The sequence below is a fragment of the Coturnix japonica genome, chromosome 2 (assembly GCF_001577835.2).
Source record: "Coturnix japonica isolate 7356 chromosome 2, Coturnix japonica 2.1, whole genome shotgun sequence".
Lineage (NCBI taxonomy): Eukaryota > Metazoa > Chordata > Aves > Galliformes > Phasianidae > Coturnix > Coturnix japonica.
Window position 1 is genome coordinate 22,028,608 of NC_029517.1, and position 20,899 is coordinate 22,049,506.

General features: G+C 39.3%; 1 protein-coding gene across 4 annotated transcripts in view; it reads right to left on the reverse strand.

Moving 5' to 3' along the window:
- The window catches only part of SLC25A13 (solute carrier family 25 member 13), an 85,773-nt gene that overhangs the window by 2,204 nt on the left and 62,670 nt on the right, over window positions 1-20,899 (reverse strand). For all 4 annotated transcript variants that reach the window (XM_015853600.2, XM_015853599.2, XM_015853598.2 and 1 more), the window contains 3 exons: window positions 11,879-12,019; window positions 2,296-2,434; window positions 41-199 (listed from right to left, as the gene is read on the reverse strand). In XM_015853600.2, coding sequence (XP_015709086.1) covers window positions 41-199; window positions 2,296-2,434; window positions 11,879-12,019 — 439 coding nt within the window. The remainder of the gene's footprint in view (window positions 1-40; window positions 200-2,295; window positions 2,435-11,878; window positions 12,020-20,899) is intronic.

Consider the following 20,899-nt stretch of genomic DNA (forward strand, 5'->3'; position numbering starts at 1 on the left):
ACAAAAAAAGAAAATGAGTAGTCAAAGCTGTTTTCCACACCTCCTGCTCCTTTCCACAGAGCCTTCGGACCTTCCTCTCGAAGGATCTTCACAAAGCAATCGACAACGCCGCTGTAAGTGGTCTGCCCTGCCCGGGCTGCTACCTGTAGCCTTGTTTTGATGACATCTGCAGGAGTCACCAGAGAGGCCGCAGGCATACCTGGAGACAGAGAAACCTTTGGGTTGGTATCGCTGACTTGTTCCATATACTACAGACAGCAGTTCCCCAGGGTTAACCTTCATCCTTACATTAGCAGAACCCGGCACGCAAGGTTTGCAAAGCTGGGAAGGAAAACAAGCAACAGGAGGCAGCCGTTGTGGACGTGGCCTCACCCAGAGAAAGCTTCTCCTAGAGGAAAAAGCGTATCACAGGCTTCCTGTCAAGCTGGGAGGCATAGGCTGGATTTTTCAGTGCTAACCAGAAACTTGCATAGTCAATAAGCACAATGTTTTTGGAGGTGAGGTCGATCTTTCCCTTTCCTCTTCACACCTCACTGTGGTTCCTGGCACTCTGGCTGCACACTGTTCTAGAAGAGCCTGTACACACACACTGCCCTTATCCCCACACAACAGCATTACCAAGAGCTGATAACGCCATGCATGCTCAGCAAGGCATGAGAGCTAAGGTTAAAAGAAGGTTCGTTTTTCTCATTAGGAACGGCAGATTGCACAGCTGCAAAGTCACAGCTGACATCCCCAGCAGAAGACTTGGAGGAAGATTTAAATTTACCCTGGCAGATAATCAGCTGAAAGTAAAAAATGCCAAATTACCAACAGGCAAACTCTCTGAAATCATCCCTGTCCAAATGGATTCTGCCCATGGTTAGAATTAAGAAAAAAAAGAAAGAAAGAAAAAATAGGCATCGAGACTGTACCCAGAAGACAGCGTCTCTCATGGTTTTATTACTTTTCCATTCTGCATCTGTTCCAAACCAACTTGGTCAGATGTAGATGCATAAATCTCCTTTTTTTTTTTTTTTTTTTTTTTTTTTTTTTTTTTTTTTTTTTTTTTAAGGCTTAATAATTCTGTAACAACTTTTGTCCAAACCAGTGTGGTCTGGCTTCAGGCACCACAGCATCCTTCTGCACACTGTGTCGAAGAGATGGAAGCCAGTACATATCACCAAAAGAATTCCTCCTCCTCTCCTGGACCCCCCCCAAAATGACACACACACACTGAACTTGCACGCTGGTCAGCCTGGCAGGCAAGTACTACAACTCAGTGAAGGTTTCTGAACTCCAGAGAGGCTGAAATTCCTCTTTGCTTACCCTCACCCACACTAGGATATTGGTTTGAGTCTTCAATTTAAAGCTGGACTTTTGTTCTTCAAAAGCCAACCAGTGTTTTGAAGGAAAACCAAAGGACGTACTTAGAAACAATTCTGCTTACTACACGCTGACTGCCATCTCCTTATTCCTCACTCCTTATTGCTGAGGATATTTTGTATAAAGCAAGTTTTATTGGGCTTTTGTGTGTGTTTGGTTTTGTTGTTTTTAATCCTGTTTGTAGAGCTATGTAAAAAGCACAGAAGACTTCATAGACAAATAAAACATTTACAGGTTGCTGCCCTGAGGAGCACACAGTCAGAATGAGACAAAATAGAAGAAGGAAGTTCATGGGAGCAGTAAGCAAATGGAGCAAATTAAAGAGATATCCTGTTGTTGATACTAGCATCATCTCCTCAGAAAACACCACGGCACAACAGGTTGATCTGGTGAATAGTGAAAACAGCAGCAGATCCAACCAGGTGATGTGTGTGTTGTGTTGCGTGTGTCCCCATTGACAACAAAAAGGAAGCAAATACAGACAGCAGACACAACACATGTTGTACCAGTGGGCCCTGCATGTTTAGAGTTGGAGCCAGTGCTGGAGGTGTGGGATTCTTGTGGCCTCCCCTCAGCCTTCTTGGGGCAAAGCAAGGCTGACGTGCACGTCCACCATATTTTTATTTTCAGTGATTTCATTTATAAATCATTCCAACAAAAAACTTTGCCAGTCATTCAGCCAGTCAAAGCCAACAGTACAGTAACGTCACAAGACGATACATGACAACAAAACTTCAATCTTTCTTTTCTTTTTCCCCCCCTAAACATTATGAATATACCCCAAACTTGCAGGATCTTTATTTTTAACCTCAGATTGTTTCTCTAGCATAGCAGCCTTATATTATTTGGGCACAAGGCTGCAAAATGTGCTCTAACTACCGCACTGCTGGTGCAACACGAGCACACACAGAAAGCAGTTTGGGCACTTACCGGCTATTGACCCAGCCAAGAGCAGATTTCCAGGGCTCACTCTTCCATCTTCGTTGGCAAATGAAGCTTTCAAATGAGCATAACAGGGAAAGTAAATAGCAGAGAAGGGGATGTCACGCAAAAAACACGCCTTAGCGCCCTGTGTTGAAAAAGAGAACAGGTTTTGGGAATGAGCAAATTTAACACGATGAAAATGAATACCAGAGAACAGAGCAACATTATAATTTTTGTTTTGTCACTAAGGGCTTATAGAAAAAGCAATTTCTCCTCTCAAATTTTTGTAAGATAGATGTATTTCACTCTGCTGAGTAGCGTGCGTGTATTGTTTTTTGGTTCAGTAATTTCTATCATTATATTTATCTTGTCTACTTGTTCTCCTTCACTCCTTAATAGTGTAGACACTTATTGGTAATAGAGAAAATGTGTGTTGGCACAAGCTCTGGTAACACCTTTGTAGAATAGTAAGCAGTTGACATTTGAGCCATGTGCCTGTAGAGGAAGTTCAGGGTATGTTTGAAGAAGAGTCACAGGACAAGTCTGTTTCGTCTCATTCCCACTTACAAAAAATACTTCAAAGAAAACAGTGCTTCATCCATACATCCATGCAGACATTGCAATTGATAATGCAGCACGTATCAGGGGAAAGAGGGTTAAGTAGGGCTGTAACACCAACCCTTTCACAGAGCAATAACAAAGATTTATTTGTGATTTTTGAAGTACACGATTTGGGATACAGTTTGCATTTCAGCTCTTGCTACCAATTTGCTTCAGTGCTACAAACAACCAATGCAGTTAACAGTACAATGGCTTCAAATAAGAGGACAGTAAAAAAGCCAAGAAAAACTGTGGGGGTAGAAGCAAGAGGAAATGGAAAAAGCCACTGCAGTAGGTCAACGAAAATGAAATACCAAATAACATCCACACTCTGATAGCAAAGGGACCTGCAGTCTGCCTTTACTCAACATGGGGATCCCAGACAACAGAGTCTGAACGCACGAGGACTGAGTGTGGAAGGCAGACAGAAACAGGAGGTGCCTTTGGAAAACCAGTGAAGTCTTTCAAGCTTCAGAAGGAAATGCTTTGTGGATGAGGCTAAGCCTGCTTGCTTTGAAGCTAGGGCGGAGTTACAGTGAAACTCCTTGAGGTTCCTCAGTAAGCCCTCTTGAGGTGCCCTTGTTGCTACAGCTCTCTGGTGTACAGTCCTACTGGAGCATGGCTTGGCAGCAGGTATTTCACAGGTGACATGCTAATTTGCACAGAATTTAATTAAATATAATTACATGCCTGGACATATCTGTAAGTTTGGCTTGTACGGTAATAGCAGTGAAATCGGAGTGCTGATGTAAGCTGGTTATCCAGTGAACACACAAGAGTTGCAAGGTGTCAGAAAAGCTGAAAAGATGCTTTTTGGCAAGGTGAGGCAGGAGGGATTACGGTAAAAACAGATCCTGTCAGCCAGTTCACAGGAGATGCTAAGAAGCGTAGTTTGCAATCAAGGAACACCTCTGAGAAAATGAAGATTTTATCTAAAACCAGCCATTAGATCCACTCATCAGATGTTCTGCATGGCATGGGCATAGTTGCCAGGAGCAAATCATGCTGCTGGAACCCCCTTCTGTCCCTGACCTCTCTCAGCTTCCTTCCTGACTTTCTCAGACCAAGAACTGACCATTTTCCCTGGCGGTCCATCCTAAGGTTAATTCCTCTTGCCGCTATGAAGGTTTGCCTTGTTGCGTAATTGGATAGGTCTGATTTATGCTCCCAGTCACTGGTTCTTGTTAGGCCTTCCTTAGGCACGCTGAACAGGACTTAAAGAAAATGCCACATAGGTATTCAAAGCACTGCCGAGGACCAAGGTACCAGGCACAAAACAAAGCCAGTGCTGGGCTGGACTCTCAATTACCCATCCAGCCCCTACACTTCACCCACAGGGTAAGCAGAAGGTGGATCTCTTGCAGTTAACATTCCACAGGAGTTCTGGCCTTGTGCTCCAACAGAAGCCTGTTTTACAGTTTACCTTTAAGCCTTAACATTTAAAAGGAAAAAAAAAAAAAAAAAAGGTTAGGATTTTACCCAGCTCCGCATGAGAAAACAACTTCTTAATGATCAAATGTCTGCAGTGTATTCGTCTCACAGAAGAATTACGAAACTCACTAATGAAACATTCTCAGACCAAGATGGTTGCTTCAAGGATTTATTTTTAGAGCATACTTCTCCTCAGAGCAAATCTCCTCGCTGCGTTTACCCTCAGGGCACATGACTTCTATTTTCCTTGCAATGCTGCCATTAAACTCTGTGCACGTTTTCCTCCACGTTTTTTTCATACTCTGAAATATCTTTACATAGTTGAAATAACGTATGGAAATCCATGAACTCCGACTGCACGCAACTCTCTGCAGAATCTGAGCAGTTAAATATTTTTCCCCCTTCATTAAAAGGCCCTTTTTCAGCAGTCAGAAATGGTCTATTGCTAATATCACTAATAACGCACACTCAGGTACACAGAGAGAGGATGGATGTCCATCAACTTAAGTTGGCTGAGTGTAAACAAACCTTGGATCAAAACTTGGATCCACTTTAATAATAACCCAATTTGGCCCTGTTCCAATATCACAACAGTCTAAAGTTTCCCCCCATTGCTCTGCTTAAAGTCTGGGAAAGCATGTTTAAAAGCAGGCCTCGTTTAACTTCAAGTTAATCATCCGCAACCAGCCTAGGCCAATTAGGAAGGCTTAGGGAGATTGGCTGCAGTATCTTGAAAAGCAAAAGCAACATTTATTTTACTTTTCGCACCTATTTGATGTGGACAACGTGCTGAAAGCCAAAAGGGGTTTTAATCAGTCCCCAGAAAGCTGTAAGGATCATCCACTCGCGTTTATTCTGGCAGCCAAGGTGCAAAGCTGCCAGGCATGAAATTGTTGGGAGATCCTACACACCATGACATGTGCCTCCCTAATGCAACAGCGGCTTGGCTCCCATCTTCGAGCTCCTTAACAACCTGAAAGCTCTTAATCTTGGATGCTATCTCACTGAATGAACCTATGGAGGTTAAAAAAAAAAACACACAACAAAACCAAACTCAAAACCAACCTCTGATTGTCAGAGATTCTGATAAATAAGCCTAAGTCTGTGCTGGGGCAGGTTCTTTAGCATGCTAATTCCTGCTTATACCAGCTCTACCTGCAAATAAGGCTCTAAACAAACTATTTCTACTACAAGGGGAGGGTAATTATACTGACAAAGGCACCTCTGTGTCGGGCTGGGCACAAGGAGCCGGCAGGTCTGGGAGACGCAGGCTTACCCGAGTCTCCTGCAGTGAATGCACATTGTCTGGTGCAGGGGAAAAATGCCAGACTGGGGGACCTAGCAGCATTCAAGACAACAGTGGTGCACCTTGTCTGAGAGGGTTATTTAATGCTTCTGGCACCTGTACTTACAGCCACCCCCTCTTTTTCTCCTTTACAGGTTTAGAATTTATTTGGCATGTATAATTGTTATTTTGATCCTATAGCTACAAACAATAGGCAGCATGTCATTTCTTGATCATTTTGCATTCTTCTTGGGTTTTACTACAGACTTAACCCTTTGGAATCAGAGCTCTAGCAGTACCTAACAGGTTCTGTAGCGTTCAGAAGCACCACAGGCATTTGCTTGCGAGGGCCGTAATGTCTTCTGCTGTAAAATGACATTGCCTTAAGAGCCGCTACCCACTTTTTTTCACATATGTTTACTCCAACCAATCCATGAAACTGATGCAGCACATCAGCTTAGAGGAATAAAACACATTCCAAATACCAAGTCAGCAATTCAAATGCATTTTGCGGACAACAGTGGCAAAACTTCTCAGGTAAAGGGCTTCTTTGGGAAATACACCTCCCGAACAGCAGGCTCTCATGTAGGAGAACGCAGTCACAAATGAGTGTGCTGGATGCAAGCTAATATAACTCAACTGTTTTCCTACTCAGTTTCATGTTTATCACCCTGCTGTAAACCTATAATGTGAAGAGCTGGAATACCTAAGATGTTACCAAAAGCTGCCAGGTGAGAGCTTAGTACATACTGCCAACTGAGATGACATCTTCCAGGTGAACATAGCAGATGCCAGTTTATGAAGTTATTATTAAAACAACTGGAAGGTTTTCTGACTAGTTTTGGACACGCGGGCTGTGCTGGCAGTATCAGCCAAGGCACAAATATGAGATAAATACCTTCTAGGAATTGTAATCATAAACATGACCACAACTGATGTGTCATTTCCTCAAAGGATCATTTACTAAACCCTATTGTTTACCATCTCTTTGGCATCACAGAAATAACTGTTGCACAAAATTAGGGAGTGGCACTGGGCACTATGCAGAAAAGCACTATCCACCAGAACTGATTACTCATAGAAGTAGTTGATCCCTATGGGTCCCTTCCAACTCATGATACTCTATGACTCTACAACTATTATTTTAATAAAAATCCCATTTAAATCTGTTATGGATATGAGTTTCTATGCAGTACAAAATAAGTGTATTTAAGCAAGCAATTTACAAATGTCCCTGGAAACCAAGAGAATATAAATTCGACTGACTTTAAGAGGACCTTAAGCACATTACTGTGACAGACAGGTAGAAGACAAAACACATCACCTCATCTTGTACGATCGCTTCAGTATTCTATTGTGATCAGAAATTACAAGAGATGTATTAAAAATACTGAAAATTAGACATGTATTTTTTTCTCACTTCTTCCAACACAAATGGTATTTTGAGTTAGGGATAAATGATACTTTCCCTGACTGGGATACACTGTCTTTATACTTTTAAGAACAGTTGTCATCTACAGAACACCAACAGATGAATTTAACACCCCTAAGCTTCCATGCCCCCAGTGCTTCCACAGCAACAATTACCAGCAGAAATAAGACAAACAGAGGAAACAAATGCCTTCTGCAGAAGTGCTACAACGTGCTCCCCGAAGAACCTGGGTGTCCTGAAATACTTCCTTATGCAAGCAGTTCTGAATTTGAGATAAAGGCAGAAAAATTAAAAATAGCTGCTTTCTACCTTTGAAGAACTCTGAGGATCGAACCCAGCAGTTAACCTAACAAGTTGTATGTGTCAAATCTTACTGTGGCAATTATGGATAAAATGAATAGCATGGATAAATGAGGCACTCACAAGTGAGCTCAGATGCAGAAGGTAAAAAAGGAAGGTGAGCTGGGGGCCATCTACCCAGGAGAAATGCAGAAACACTGCTTGGGCATGCAGTAATGGAGTCAGAATAGCCAGGGGTCAGCTGGTGCTGGACACAGTGAGTTGCGAATGCTTTTCCGTGTCTATCAGTAGCTCAGGACAAAGAAGGGAACTGTGAGGCTGCTATTCACAGGAACCTTCACAGCATGGAGAAATGGGCTGCCAAGAACATCATGAAGTTCAGAATAGCGAATGCAAAGCCCTGTATTTGGATTGGAATAGCACCTTGAAGCAGTACAGGCTGAGTCTGATGAGCCAGAAAGCTGATCTCCAAAAACGTCCAGGTGTGTTGGTGGACAAGTAAAGAACAGGTCAGCAGTGCCTCTGTAGTAAAGACAGCCACACACAGCACTGCCTTAGCAAGGGTGCAGGGGAACTGATATTCCCTTTCCATTCGGCACTGGAAGACTGCATCTGGAGTCCAGTGTCCAGTTCTGGGCTCCCCAGTACATGAAGGATACTGCCATGATGGAGAAAAATCTGGTGCAGAGCTGTCAAGGTGGGCAGGAAGCCCATAGTGTGCGAGGAAGGAGAGGCTGAAGGAACTCAGTGTGCTCAGCTCTGAGAACAGCAGGTAAAGGAGAGATTTATTGCTTTCTTCCACTACCTAAAGGGAGGGTGTGGGGAAAGCAACTCTAGTAGGAAAGGTTTGGGTTGTGTTTTTAAAATCTATAAAGGTGGTCAAACACTAAGTACAGATGTCCTGATCTGTACTTTGCTGTACAAAGTACAGCAGTACACAGAGCAGAGATCTTGACAGAGTGTTACTGTGAGTTGTTTCATCATCATCATCATAGTAGAGCACCATGTTAACACAACAAGGAGTTATCTAGAAGAATATTAATCTCCTGAATACAGAGGGACATCAAAACTGTGACCTAGCTTCTCACTGATCATCAAATGCAATTTGTCTAGACTAAAATACTGTGATAATTAGGATTTCAGCTGGATGCAAAGGTTTACATAATATTTCCTTTGTTAATTGACTGACACAAGACATAAGATTTATTTATCTGTGCAGTGGTTTTCTTTGCTAAGGAAAGAAACACTGAAATTACCTGTATCAGGGAAGTATGGGAATTTTAATCTACAAAATGCATTTCCTAGTTAGAAATTAACAGAAAATATACTGATTCAAACAACAAACAGCATTGTTGAGACATGCAAGCATTTGCCTCATGAAGCCAGGACTGACTTGCATAACTCTGCTTCTTCTGGCTGAAGTTGTAATTAATGGAAGTACATTCATCCATATTGACTACTACATGGAACACAATTATTTTTTTCACCTAAATTTAAATGTACGTTTTAGCAAGACTCATAGGAACTAAACAGAACATGCTGGACTGGTCTGTTGTGGTCAGAACTGCTTTCAAGTTGATTGATTTCTGAACTGGGAAAACAATTTTTAAAGCACTCCTTGCAACACAGTAAACAAAACAGCACCGAAGAAGAGAGAGAAACAGAAAAGCCAGTGTACAGCAGACTGGATGGCCATTCCTGATTTAAGAGGTTTGTAGCTTTTCAGTACAGAAGTAATCTCATATTGACAAGCAATGGAAACACTTCTGCTCTGCTAAGAGCTTATATGGACGTGACTGGAAAAGCTCTCATTCATCACAGAAAAATACTTAGATATGCCTGTGCTCCTATTCTGAAAAATCATCATGATGGCAATACTAATTCCAACGTAAGACCACAACTTCTGGACTCCATCTTCCTATTAAGTATGTGCTATCCCTCCTCTGATCTCACCTCTCTAACAAGTGCATTTTGTTCCACTGCTAGCAGTACAGTGAGGTCAGCAATCTTTGCTTTCTACACATTTCAGCAGCCAACTCTCAGGCTGAGGGAATCCCTTTCCATTCCAACTCAAAGCAAGACCTTGAAGAACATTCTACAAGCAGCTGAGGATCCTGTCTCTGCACAGCTTCTTGTGCACATCCAATGGCCTCCTAGGGACACAGCTCTACCGATGCTTGTTAATGGCCATTAATGCAGACATCAGAAGTGAATCATTCCGGCAGTCACTTTCTCATGCTCAGACACTGAGCAGTGGTGGAAATTGCTGTAGAAAACTGCACTGAACCCTTCATAGGGCAGTTTTATGAGAATTTCTACCAGGTCAGATCAAAAAGGGAGAACATTATGCGTTTGAAACAAACAAAGCTGATGGAACACTTCATTCTTGTTACTTTTGCTTTCTCTACACCAACCACAGGAAAGAAAAAACACACACACACACAAAAAAACCCCACAACCAGATTCATACCAAACAGGGAAAAAAAGGACAAAACCCTGTTATTGACCACAACATGAAATCTTACAATTAACTGTTGGTCTGTTTAAAAACTAAATAGAGACGTAATTAAAAAGCATCTGTTTCAAATGAAAAATCCTGAAACGAAAAGTCTAGAATTTGCTTTCAACACTTGCAAAACCGAGTGAATCATTTGGTTAAATCACTGCTAACATACAGGAGTGTTTAAACACCTGGAAAGGCCCACATAACACAAAGTTGAAGACTCACAAACAAAACTATTTTGTAAAGCATTTATCAGTTCTTGTCCTTCCACAGTAATGTGTACGGATTCTTCCTAAGTTCAACTAAAATAAATACATTTGAGGCATTGGACACATCTTCACAAGGATGCAAAAGACAAAGCTACACTGAAAGCCTTAAGGAGGTGAACAGGCTTAATGAACGAACCAATGAAACTACGTAGATTGTGATTAAAGAACAGTGCCTGCCCCAGTGCAAAGCTGAGCTGTAACTGCTCATATTCAGAAGGTGCAAATAGTCCCAAAATATGTGCTCCAGAAATCACAAATAAGTCATAGCACGACATAAGACATTAACACTGTCTAAGAATGGGGGAAAAAAACCAGCAAACACTCCTGAGAAACCAACAGAAAGTCATCACGAAAAACAAATGAAAAAACACTAACCGTAGTAAATTAGCTGGTCATTCTTTCTCACGTTGCATTTTATTTACAACAGTTCAAGCACAAGTCAGTAGCTGCCCTCCATTCCTGCACAGCCTCAGGGATGCAGACTGTTCACTTGTAAATGCTTACCCGAATCAATACCATAATGTCATTTATTAGGAGTTTACACAATAGCATCAGCTTCAGTAAAACACCTAAAAAATTAGCAAGTCGATTTAAGGGGAAAAACGACTCCCCATTAAATCCTATTCAGACCTGCCACTTCTCACCAGGCCAAAGCATACATACATCTACTCCCGGGCAGGCTTCCTCTTTGTAATGTTAAAAGAACGATTTAAAAGGCTTGTGGGTGAAAAATGTGGAAGACATTTAAATATTGGTGGGGAGGGGGATGGGGTTCATTTGGTGTTATCGAAGCATCTTAAGTTTACAGTTGCACTGCTGCAAATGAGAAACGGAAGAAAACTGCCTGCTGCACTACAAAGACTGGGACAAACAGCATGAAGCTTTCTTCTGGAGAGCAGGCTGCAAAACCTGAAGGAGCACCATACGGTGCTCTGTGGTGTATGGAATTTATTAATTTTGTTCTGAGCATAACGGGTATTTCAAAGTATTCCAAGACCTTCCATATCTTGTCCACCTCATCTACAGGTGGAGGGTAGTATGTCTGCCCTTTAAATTATCTGCAACACACACCCCGTTAAGATTCAACAGAAGATGTTTTTAACCCTTCTGTCTGTGTGTGTACGTATCAGCCTAACATTAAAGCCAACTTTATTTACAGATATTTATGCATATATATGTGAGAACAGTAATGGAGAAAGGAGAAGAGTAGAGTTTGTGCCACACTCATGAAAGTAAGTTTTCCAGTATTACTTGTGGTAATGTGCTTCCAAACTAGCAAGGGGAAATCTGCAGTAGGAATTTACTTTCGCACTGGGCTCCCACCATCCGTATTTCCTCACTAGTTTTTGTGCTATAATTAATTCCCACCACCAGATTAACGATGGCACCTGGGAAAGTTGCTGAATCAAACAGAGAAAAGCAAAAACACAGCTCCGCAACTGTAAGCTCTCTATAATAAAAGCAGATGAAAATAAGGCTATTTTTACACCAGAGCATCGGGAAACATAAGCTAATCCTTAATCAACAATACTTACAGCCAGATCTGCTGAAAAGATGAAAGAAATTTTAGTAGGATTCACAAGAGCCACATATTTAAATCACAAGGTAGTTTCTTCCCTTAATTAGGAGCAAATAATGAAGTTATAATACCACAAAACAAAGAATTAAAAAGAAGTACAATTATGTTAATTCTCAAAGGTTTTTCAGAACAATGAAATGATCTGAAATATTCACAATTTACTCTTCATTTATGTATAAACAATAGGTACCTTGTAGAGACCAAAGAAGCCCAAGTCCCGTAGTACAGTGAGGGCACTAACACGAGGGCCAGTGGTAATTTCTCCAGCCACCTGTAATCGAATCTTGACAATTTCTAGAGGATTGGTAAAGATCACTTGAGAACCTCCAGCCTGAAATTAAAAGTAGAAGGCAGTATGTTAACTTGTTGAATTATTTGCAACATGTGTCTTGTTACATACAAGAGATGTTTTTAATCTTGCTGCCGTCAGTTCAGCTATTAGCAGACGTGAATTTTAATATTAGTTAATAAGCTGCAGCTCACAAGGCAAGAAATCTACTCCACTTGAGATGAATGGTCAGGAAACAGAGAGGAAGCAGGTCAGCCACTGCAGGACACTGCAGTACATCAAACACACACTGCCTCAATTCCTGCTGCAAGGATGTATTCACCAACATCAATTCATGCAGTACTGACAAGCCAAGAACATCATAAAGCAAGTAATAAAGCAAAAAAGTAATCGAGTAAAGAAACTGAGAAGATCATGCTGGTACTTAGTGAAAACGTACTACTAAGGAGTAGGAGTCTGGCAGAAGATTTTTCTATTTTGGCACAAGTTCACAAACAAAGAATACATGGATTCCAAAAAACAGAACTGCAGATATTTTTCCTCTTCTAAAACCCCACTGAAATAACTAGCTTCAGTAACACTAAATGCTGTTTGATTCAAGAGTCTGAGCTCCACATCATAGTTTGTGCACCACATAACAAAGGTCTAAAGCCTGAAGGATTCCATTCATCAAGAACTGCTAAATGTTTAAAAGGTGTCAGTCTGTATTTGTTGGTAAGGTACCTCTGAACTGACCTTGTAAACTAGTCAGATTTAAAACACAGTGGTAGCAAGCATTATAGACTGCACCAGTTCTATTGAAGTTCACCTCATTCACAACAGGTGACACAAGGCATTACCATTTGGGTACACCAACAGATCCATGCTTAAATTTGAAATGAAGGAGGAAAAAAAAAGGTTACATGACACAACCCAAGTGAATTTAGAAATACTCATTAGAGCTCCATGTGGCCAAAATTCAACAGAGTCATTCTAACTTCTGTTAATTTCTTAATTACACAGCCCAGCAGCTACGCTCTTTTCTAGGCTCTGAAATGACAGACTATGCAAAGGGCAACCCTCCCCACAACAAAACAATCTTCTTTTCTAGAAGGCAATGACTAAAATAAATTGTATTTAAAAGCACTTCCATCCAGCCATGTCTAGTATGTAAACACTATGTGCACATCTTTTTTAAATTATCCAAATGTTAAGAGAATTAATCATAGCTCAGATCGACTATCATTCAAAATAAAAAATAGGCGCAGTAATATGGTTTAAATAATGTGCTGAAGAAATGGCAAATCGCACGAACAACTATTCTTGTCTACCACTTAGACTGAGCATACACAGTGTGGTTACAAATTAAAGTCTTTACATAACCCCCCAAATATCCCAAATGTTTCCTATTTTGACCAGAAAAAGCATGCTCATGTGTAACTCAACTGGTTTTGACTTTCAAATTGGCATAATTTAATTTAACTGCATTTACCAAACCAGAATCCTGGTACATATAAAATTGCTGTTCCTATTGCCATCAGAAATTAGGATGATAAATTATTTGGCACGTATCCTGGCTTCAGGTTTGCACTTAAAACATATTAAGTCAGCACTCAAAAAAGAAAACAACACAAACCAAAACAAGACATTATCTTTTACTTGTATACGCATCTAGCAAGGTCTCAAAATCAAAACAAATATTGGATGGGTCTTTCTGATGAATTATAGATTCCTATGTGATAAACATCTTGGTTTATTATTACAAACAGTAAGTGTTCTCATACAGCCATCACATCGTTTTCATTCTTAAAATGATAAAATCCCAACTGCAAGGCACTAATATTCATTTGCAAGTTTGCTACACCACAGTCATCCTCTAAAGTACATTAATTTAAAAACTCTTATCAACAGATCTATGTTAGCACAAATAAACTACTTTCTCTCAGTGTGATATTCTTGCATTTCATTGTACGAAGGCTCCATGGGAAGTGTTTCTTTAATTTTCACTACAGGAAAACCATATCAATACTCAGAAGATGACAACAAAATTAAGTTTAATTGATGATTATTAATGTACCAAAACATTGAGTAATTTAAAAATCTATAAAATGTTTATAAGTGAATGCCATATTTAGAGAAAGGAAACAGAAACAGACCTGTTTTTAATAGAGAATAAAGGCAAATAATTTCTGAATTCTAACGAGTGGGAAGTATTTAAAGTGCTAGCACACACAAATGTTTATGTTTGCACGTCCAGCCTGGCTGCGGCAGTACTTGGGAGTGTTACATGCTTGTGGCTCTGGGTAAATCACACAAGACTCTCTCTGTTTCAGCTTGCTATTTGAAAAATGGGGATGCTATTACTTACCCACCTCATACAATCAGGCTCACTGTATTCAAATTTTTAAAGCACTGAGACCTGTACGCACTGGGCATTACCAAAAACACTTAAACAGCTGATGTGAATACTACTGGTTTTGCTGCCCAAGCAGGACCTCTAACAAAAGACACTGGAAATTTCCATTGAAGTTCTTCTACAAAACCATTTAGGTACTACTCCAGAATTCTTTGCACAACCTTTGTCGTCCTCTGAATTTGATGGAAGATACGCATCAAAAATCAAATGATGAGTAATTGAAGGTGATAAGCCAGACAGTACCCGACAGAAGGTCTGGGTAGTACCCTACCACCTGCCCAACCCTGCAATGGAGATGAAGGATGGTTTGATACCAGTGAGTACACAGGCACTTCCAATGGTAACAAGTACAGTCACCTCATGGGGAGCTTTTATCAGCCTGTTATTTAATCATCCATGCAGGCAACTGCAGCTCCCTATTCTCCAAAGGGAGGGGAAGCAAACTGGAGATGGCTACTATATATTGTCTAATGAAATGATTTCTTGCTTGTCTAGTACCGGTAACTCCTATTGCGTTATTCATCATCACAGTATGCAAGTGTCTCATAAATATTAATGGTTATTTCCTCCCAGCGCTCCTGTGAGGGAAATACAATGGCTCTAGTTTTACAAGAAGGGGATTTGAGGTAAGGAGGTTAATTGTATGCCCTGTGTGTGTGTCCCCCAAGCTCAAACAAGCAACTAGTAACAGTCGCCAGATATCCTGATCTCCAAATCAGTAGCTTGAATCACAATAGCATTGTTTCTGTCTTCTGAGTTTTTACATAGTGAATGTAATGAAAGAAATCTAATTAATCTCTTTTTTTGTTGTTGTTTTTTTTTAGCCTTTTCAAGGTGCTGGTATAAAGTGGTGAGGAAAAGACACACAAAACATGATCAATGTTATCAGCCCACTCATTTTATTTGGCAAAAAGCAGAAGAACATTAACATTGTTTGGCACCTTTCACAGTTAAAAGTGCACCTCATTTAAAAGTTATATTTAAAATATGTTCCCAAAGGTAAGAACCTGGAAACTATTTTCTTGGCCAGAATAAACATAGTTTAAGATCAGGTTGCTCTTAATGATTTCTCCATTAAGTGTCATAAAAATGGGATAACGATGGGATAACTTTTATAAACTCTTGAATATAGACAGTTACCAGAGTTACCAGTAACATTAATTTATCTACACTGAATCTCCTCAACTCTGAATTCTTTATCACCTCTTCCAATCGTATATTTGCTTTTAATAAACAAATGATCTGATTGGAAAAGCACATTTATTACTTTCCAGTTATTATCATGTGATTAAATAAAAACGGGTATGTTGGCTCATTTATAGGAGTGAATACCTAGAGCTGGTGCATAATTATCTGAAAGGTCCCACAAAGGGCTCATATTATTCTAAAAGCATTTAACATTTGACCTAATCACAAGCACTTATGGTCTTGTATGATATAAAGCAAGAAAATCAAAGAGAAATACCTGCACCACCCAAGAGCTGCTCATACATAGATCACTAGAAATCCACATGCCTACAAAATGTTCATTGTGTTTTAACACATGGAAGGCTACATATGCACATTTGAAGGGTTTTTTTAATGTTTTTTTTCTCCCACTATTGCAGTTCTTCAACTCTGCACTTGATGTATCACCCAGCACCTCTCGATGGCGGTATAGCCTTGTACAGTCATACAGTAATGCCTATCACATCCCTCCCTCTACTTTCCTATTTTATAGAACAGCAGGGAGAAGCAGAAATAGTTGTGGTATTTTTTTTTTCTCTTGACGGAGAAATACAATCCATTCTGTACCAAAATAAAAAAAAATAATAATAATAAAAATAATAATAATAATAATAATTGAATAACAGCATCTAGCTTAACAACACTCCAGTTTACAAAGTTGGAATGCTTTCTACTTCTTCAGGTATTCAAATAGTCTTGTAATAAACTTTCCTGGAAAATAAACAGATTTTCACATCTTTCATTACACTAAGGCAAGGAATCCATGTTCTTTTTCATCTGAGTGCATTCTGTGCCCTTATGAGACTAGGTAAGAAATTAGTAGACCAGATCTAAATCTCCAAAAGCTTTCAAATCTCCATTTGAAAGCTTAAAGTACATCCTGAAAAGAATACAGCTTGTAATTCACAAAGAAAATTCTGTATTTTCTGTCCCAAAAGAAGGTATTAGGTTGTGATTCTTTTCTTTTCATCACTATTGATCATTAGCTCTTCCAGCACCTCTAATTGACCTTATTTACTACCTTCAAGCCATAACATTTTTCCTGTTTTCAGCTAAGAATGTTTAGGGTTATCCTAGACTTTCTGTACCTAACTTGTCACATACCATCTTCTAAGCTTATGGATAAATAAAAGGACTACTACCACCGTTAGAGTGTTAATATTTCCAACAATATCACCCAGGGACAGCAATTATGGCAATTAATGGCAACCATTAAAAAAAAAAAAAAGTATAGTATTATACAATTATCCAGAATCAGCGTCTGCAAAAGAAATTGTCTGCAATGCTTTGCTTACTCATTTGATTTACAAGGCGACCAAGTGGTGCAAGATCCAAAACTTGTAGTCAACTCTGTACCATATTCAGTCATATGGGCTACTGCACTCAGTCCCAGGATATTAATCCTTGCCACCAGCCAGATGCAACTTGTGTCCCTGTGCATCTGCTAGTGTAGACTAATCCTAATTCAAGTCAGAGTTCCGAAAGTACTAAGCATTGTATGAACACAAAGTTAAGATAAATATATTTTTTAAAGTAAATAATCTAATTAAAAATGTACTAAAAGGATTGAAGAATGGAAGCATCACCATTCTCACTGTACAAGAGGCAACTAAGCCACAGAACTATTAAATGATGTATCACAAATTCACATGTAACTCCATGACAGAACAAGATCAGAAGAGCCAGATTTACAGAGTGCCACCACAGTGCTCCAAACTACCTGTGAGAGTCTTGGTGTTCGTATGTCCTAAGGTCACAAAAGCATGAGATTAATTGTGTTGAGTGGCTGCATATGTAGCTTCACTATGGAGTCCACTGTCACCGGAAGAGATGCCGAGTAACAGACAGCTGTCCAAAGTGACTGTTTTTCTTATACATTTCAAAGGTGAAAACCTTAATTACGTGGCACTGTGTGTCGAGGGTAGATCATACTGGGTTCTCAAAAGGTTGGTTCTGTGTTACGTTTCTTCAGATAAAGGCCAGGCTTCAAAAAACTAGACAAATCATCTTGTGCTATTTTGTGTCCTCTCATCTGCAGCCCTATCTATACAGAATTCTGATAATGCTCTTTAGCAATGGGAGTTCATGTAGTAAATACCTTTTCTTCAGATCATGAGGAGATTTCCTCAGCCCTCAATCATCTGCTTTTCACTACCCGGGCCAGGCTAGCACAGAAACAGCTTTCATGCTACTCAGGCAGAAATGCATTTTTCCCCAGCTAATCTTTGTGTTCCGAGGACAGACTTCTTCTCTTGGCCTGGTTGAGGTTTTAATTTGAGCTGCACGAATGGTGAACAGAGCTGTAATCACCAAGTCTTGTTAATGTCCACATGTCCATAAAATGCAAAGCAAGCCCCTTCAAACATTCACTTAAAATGCTCACAAATAGGATTGCAATTAGTCTGAGCAGAAGTGCAATTCCTGCTACTGCTTCATATAGATAAGCAAAACTCAGATACAACTTGTGAGAATTTCCAGCAATAGCTCATTAATAACATGCCTACAAAGAAACTAACAGGAGCACGGCTTCTTTATGAGCACAGACCAACCCAGCTATGGGAAAAATAAAATAAAATTGCAGATTCTATATTTTCTGTGTTATAGGTAATTCAGTTCTTAGAAGCCTAGCCAAAAAAAATCAAAGTGGAGCCTTCTTGATTGGCATTATAAAAGCAATTAAGCTACAGACCTGTCAAATATGTTAACATTTGGCTCTGTCTGCTCTACTTGTCTATTTTGACTAGTTGTGGAATCATTTAATGATTTACAGACCTTTCAAGTCTTACGGCATGGTAGCTATATTAAAATTGTGACCCATTATTTCTTGGTCACATCATAAATTACTGTGACATCATAAATATCTTCCTTTTTCTCATAGAAAGCCAGACTTCAAATCCCAATTTGAGTTTGAGGTTTTGTTGGGTTTTTTTGGTTTGGTGTTATTTTTTTTGAACCTGCACAGGTAAACACTATAATATTGTACTACTTTTAAAAGAAGTAGTAACAGGAGAAAAGAATGCCAAATAAAATATAATCATCAAAGCAATAATGTTTTAAGCTATAATGCATCTTCACGTAACCTTTCAGTCAGTATTTCTAATACAACATAGGGGAAAAAAAAAAAGAATGGAAGAATATGTAATATACTTCATGAGGAAAAAAATGGTCTTTTTAAGAGATAAAACTGATCTGTTCTGCAACCTGGCAGATATCAACATAAACCTACGTACCCCTTCTTGTTTTAGGGTTTGTACAAATCTACTTCCATCCTTCATCCCGGTCCCTCTCTATTTTTATTTTAAGGAAGAAGTGAAGTGAAAAGGAAGAGGGAAAGTAATGGGAAAATAATATCAGAAGAAAAATAATAGAATCAAATGAACTAATCTAAAAGGAAAATTCAGCCGAGTGCAATCACATTCCACATAACTTCTGACTGTTTCCAGGAAAGACCAGTTTAAACAGCTATGACTGGGGAAAAGATTCTGCAAAACATCCAGATCTGCAAGGAAATGTGGGGTGAGGTCACAGAGAAGCAGGAATCCTACAGCAGGAACATCCCCACACTTTGGTACAGCCTTGTGGAAGGGCTATCGTGTTATCATATTCTGCCTTCCCCAGCTTCACCATAAGGTTTTAAAACAGAATGGATTTGCAAAGGTGAAGTTAAATTTAAACCCAAATCAAACTGTGCTTTTATTTTTTCTTTTACCAGAAGTTTAAGATCAGTCTGAACCAGTATGCTGTAACAACTGCAATTAGTAGCTCAGAGGAGAAAACCATACGTTTCAATATCTAATGAATTACACTATATTCAGTATATTTTGTTCCATTATATTAATTAAATATACTTTAAATCTAATTCATTTATTTAACAAAACGAATTCCATGTAGTAAACAGCTTTAATTTTCATCAAGAAAAAGAACAGTTTTAGGAGCCCTTTGAACCTTTCCATAAACAAGAAATGTGACTGTTGGGCTTTTATACGTGTATGTACAACGGCCCTTTTAAAGTGAAATGGAAGTTACAGTCTCTGGCTACAGGGAGAATAGACTTCTTAGAGTAAATCCGCTAAGAATACAAGAAACATATGCCATTTGCTTTCAAAGCTAATACGTGCAATCATAAAGAAGACCATTATTACTTAACCATCTCAATAAACTATACCAAAACTGCTCTGTGCAATAGCAGTTTGTAATTCTTTTTTTTTTTTTTCAGATACACACACAGAGATTCCATCCCCTCCACCCCTCTGCCTACTTAACCCTCAGTTTCATTTTCACCCATAGCTCAGAGTCCCTTGCCAAATAGAAGATAATTCTGTCAGATTTTGGTTTATGAATAATGAAAAAAAAAAAAAAAAGAAGAAGAAGATTGATACCTTCAGACTCAACTTAGAAATGTCTGAATTTCTGTAAGTGATCTAGGAATCATGGTCCGTCTCTCTGCCTCTAGTAAAATTCAACAGAGAAAATGCAGCTCAGATGTAGACTTATCTTTATTACTCTCTGAAACAAAACAAATGCTGTAAGTAGCTTAATAAAACTATTTGCACTGGACTGGTTACGTGACAATTCAACTGGTATTTCACATCATAATCCTTTGTAAAAATTAGTCCTGGACAGGATTTTGCACTTTCTAGATGAACCCCATCTTAATCATATCTAATTTTTATGTTCCATGGCAGAGTTGAGGTTGCCCAAGCAGGTCCATTATGTTTCAACTTTATTGTGATTGCCATAAAGTCTCTAGAAATATGCCTGTAATTGCCTTGACAGCTTAAATAAAAGCAGATCTGTACGGGGTCTGTAATTGTACTGTGCTACATGACTTAAACTGGCTAATAGTGAGTGAACACTGAGCAGCTGGGAAGAAAAAGACTGCACACTTGGAAAGAGGAGGGAGAGTAGGAGGAAAGGTTACAAAGCAAAATGTTTTTCCCTTTTCTTGTAGAACATCAGGCCTCTGATTTACCTCTATAATTGTACTGCTATATGCAGACAAGTCCACATATATTAAAAGGCTGTTTCTTTTCAGCCGTGCTACAATACTTCCTCCATCTTTCTTAATATTTTGTGTGTATTTTCTAAGCACTCTATTTTGAATCTTCACATTTCTTTCACTGACAATTCCAGAGACAAACCATATTTTTCAATTAAATGTGGAACTGCTTCATATTTATGGAAATAAGCAAAATTATTGTCTCATCTGAAAGCTTAGCGGTAACTAAGTGGCAGCACTTAAAAAACCCCAAAATAATCTTCATGCCACTTTTACAGAGCTTTTAATCTGTTAACATAAT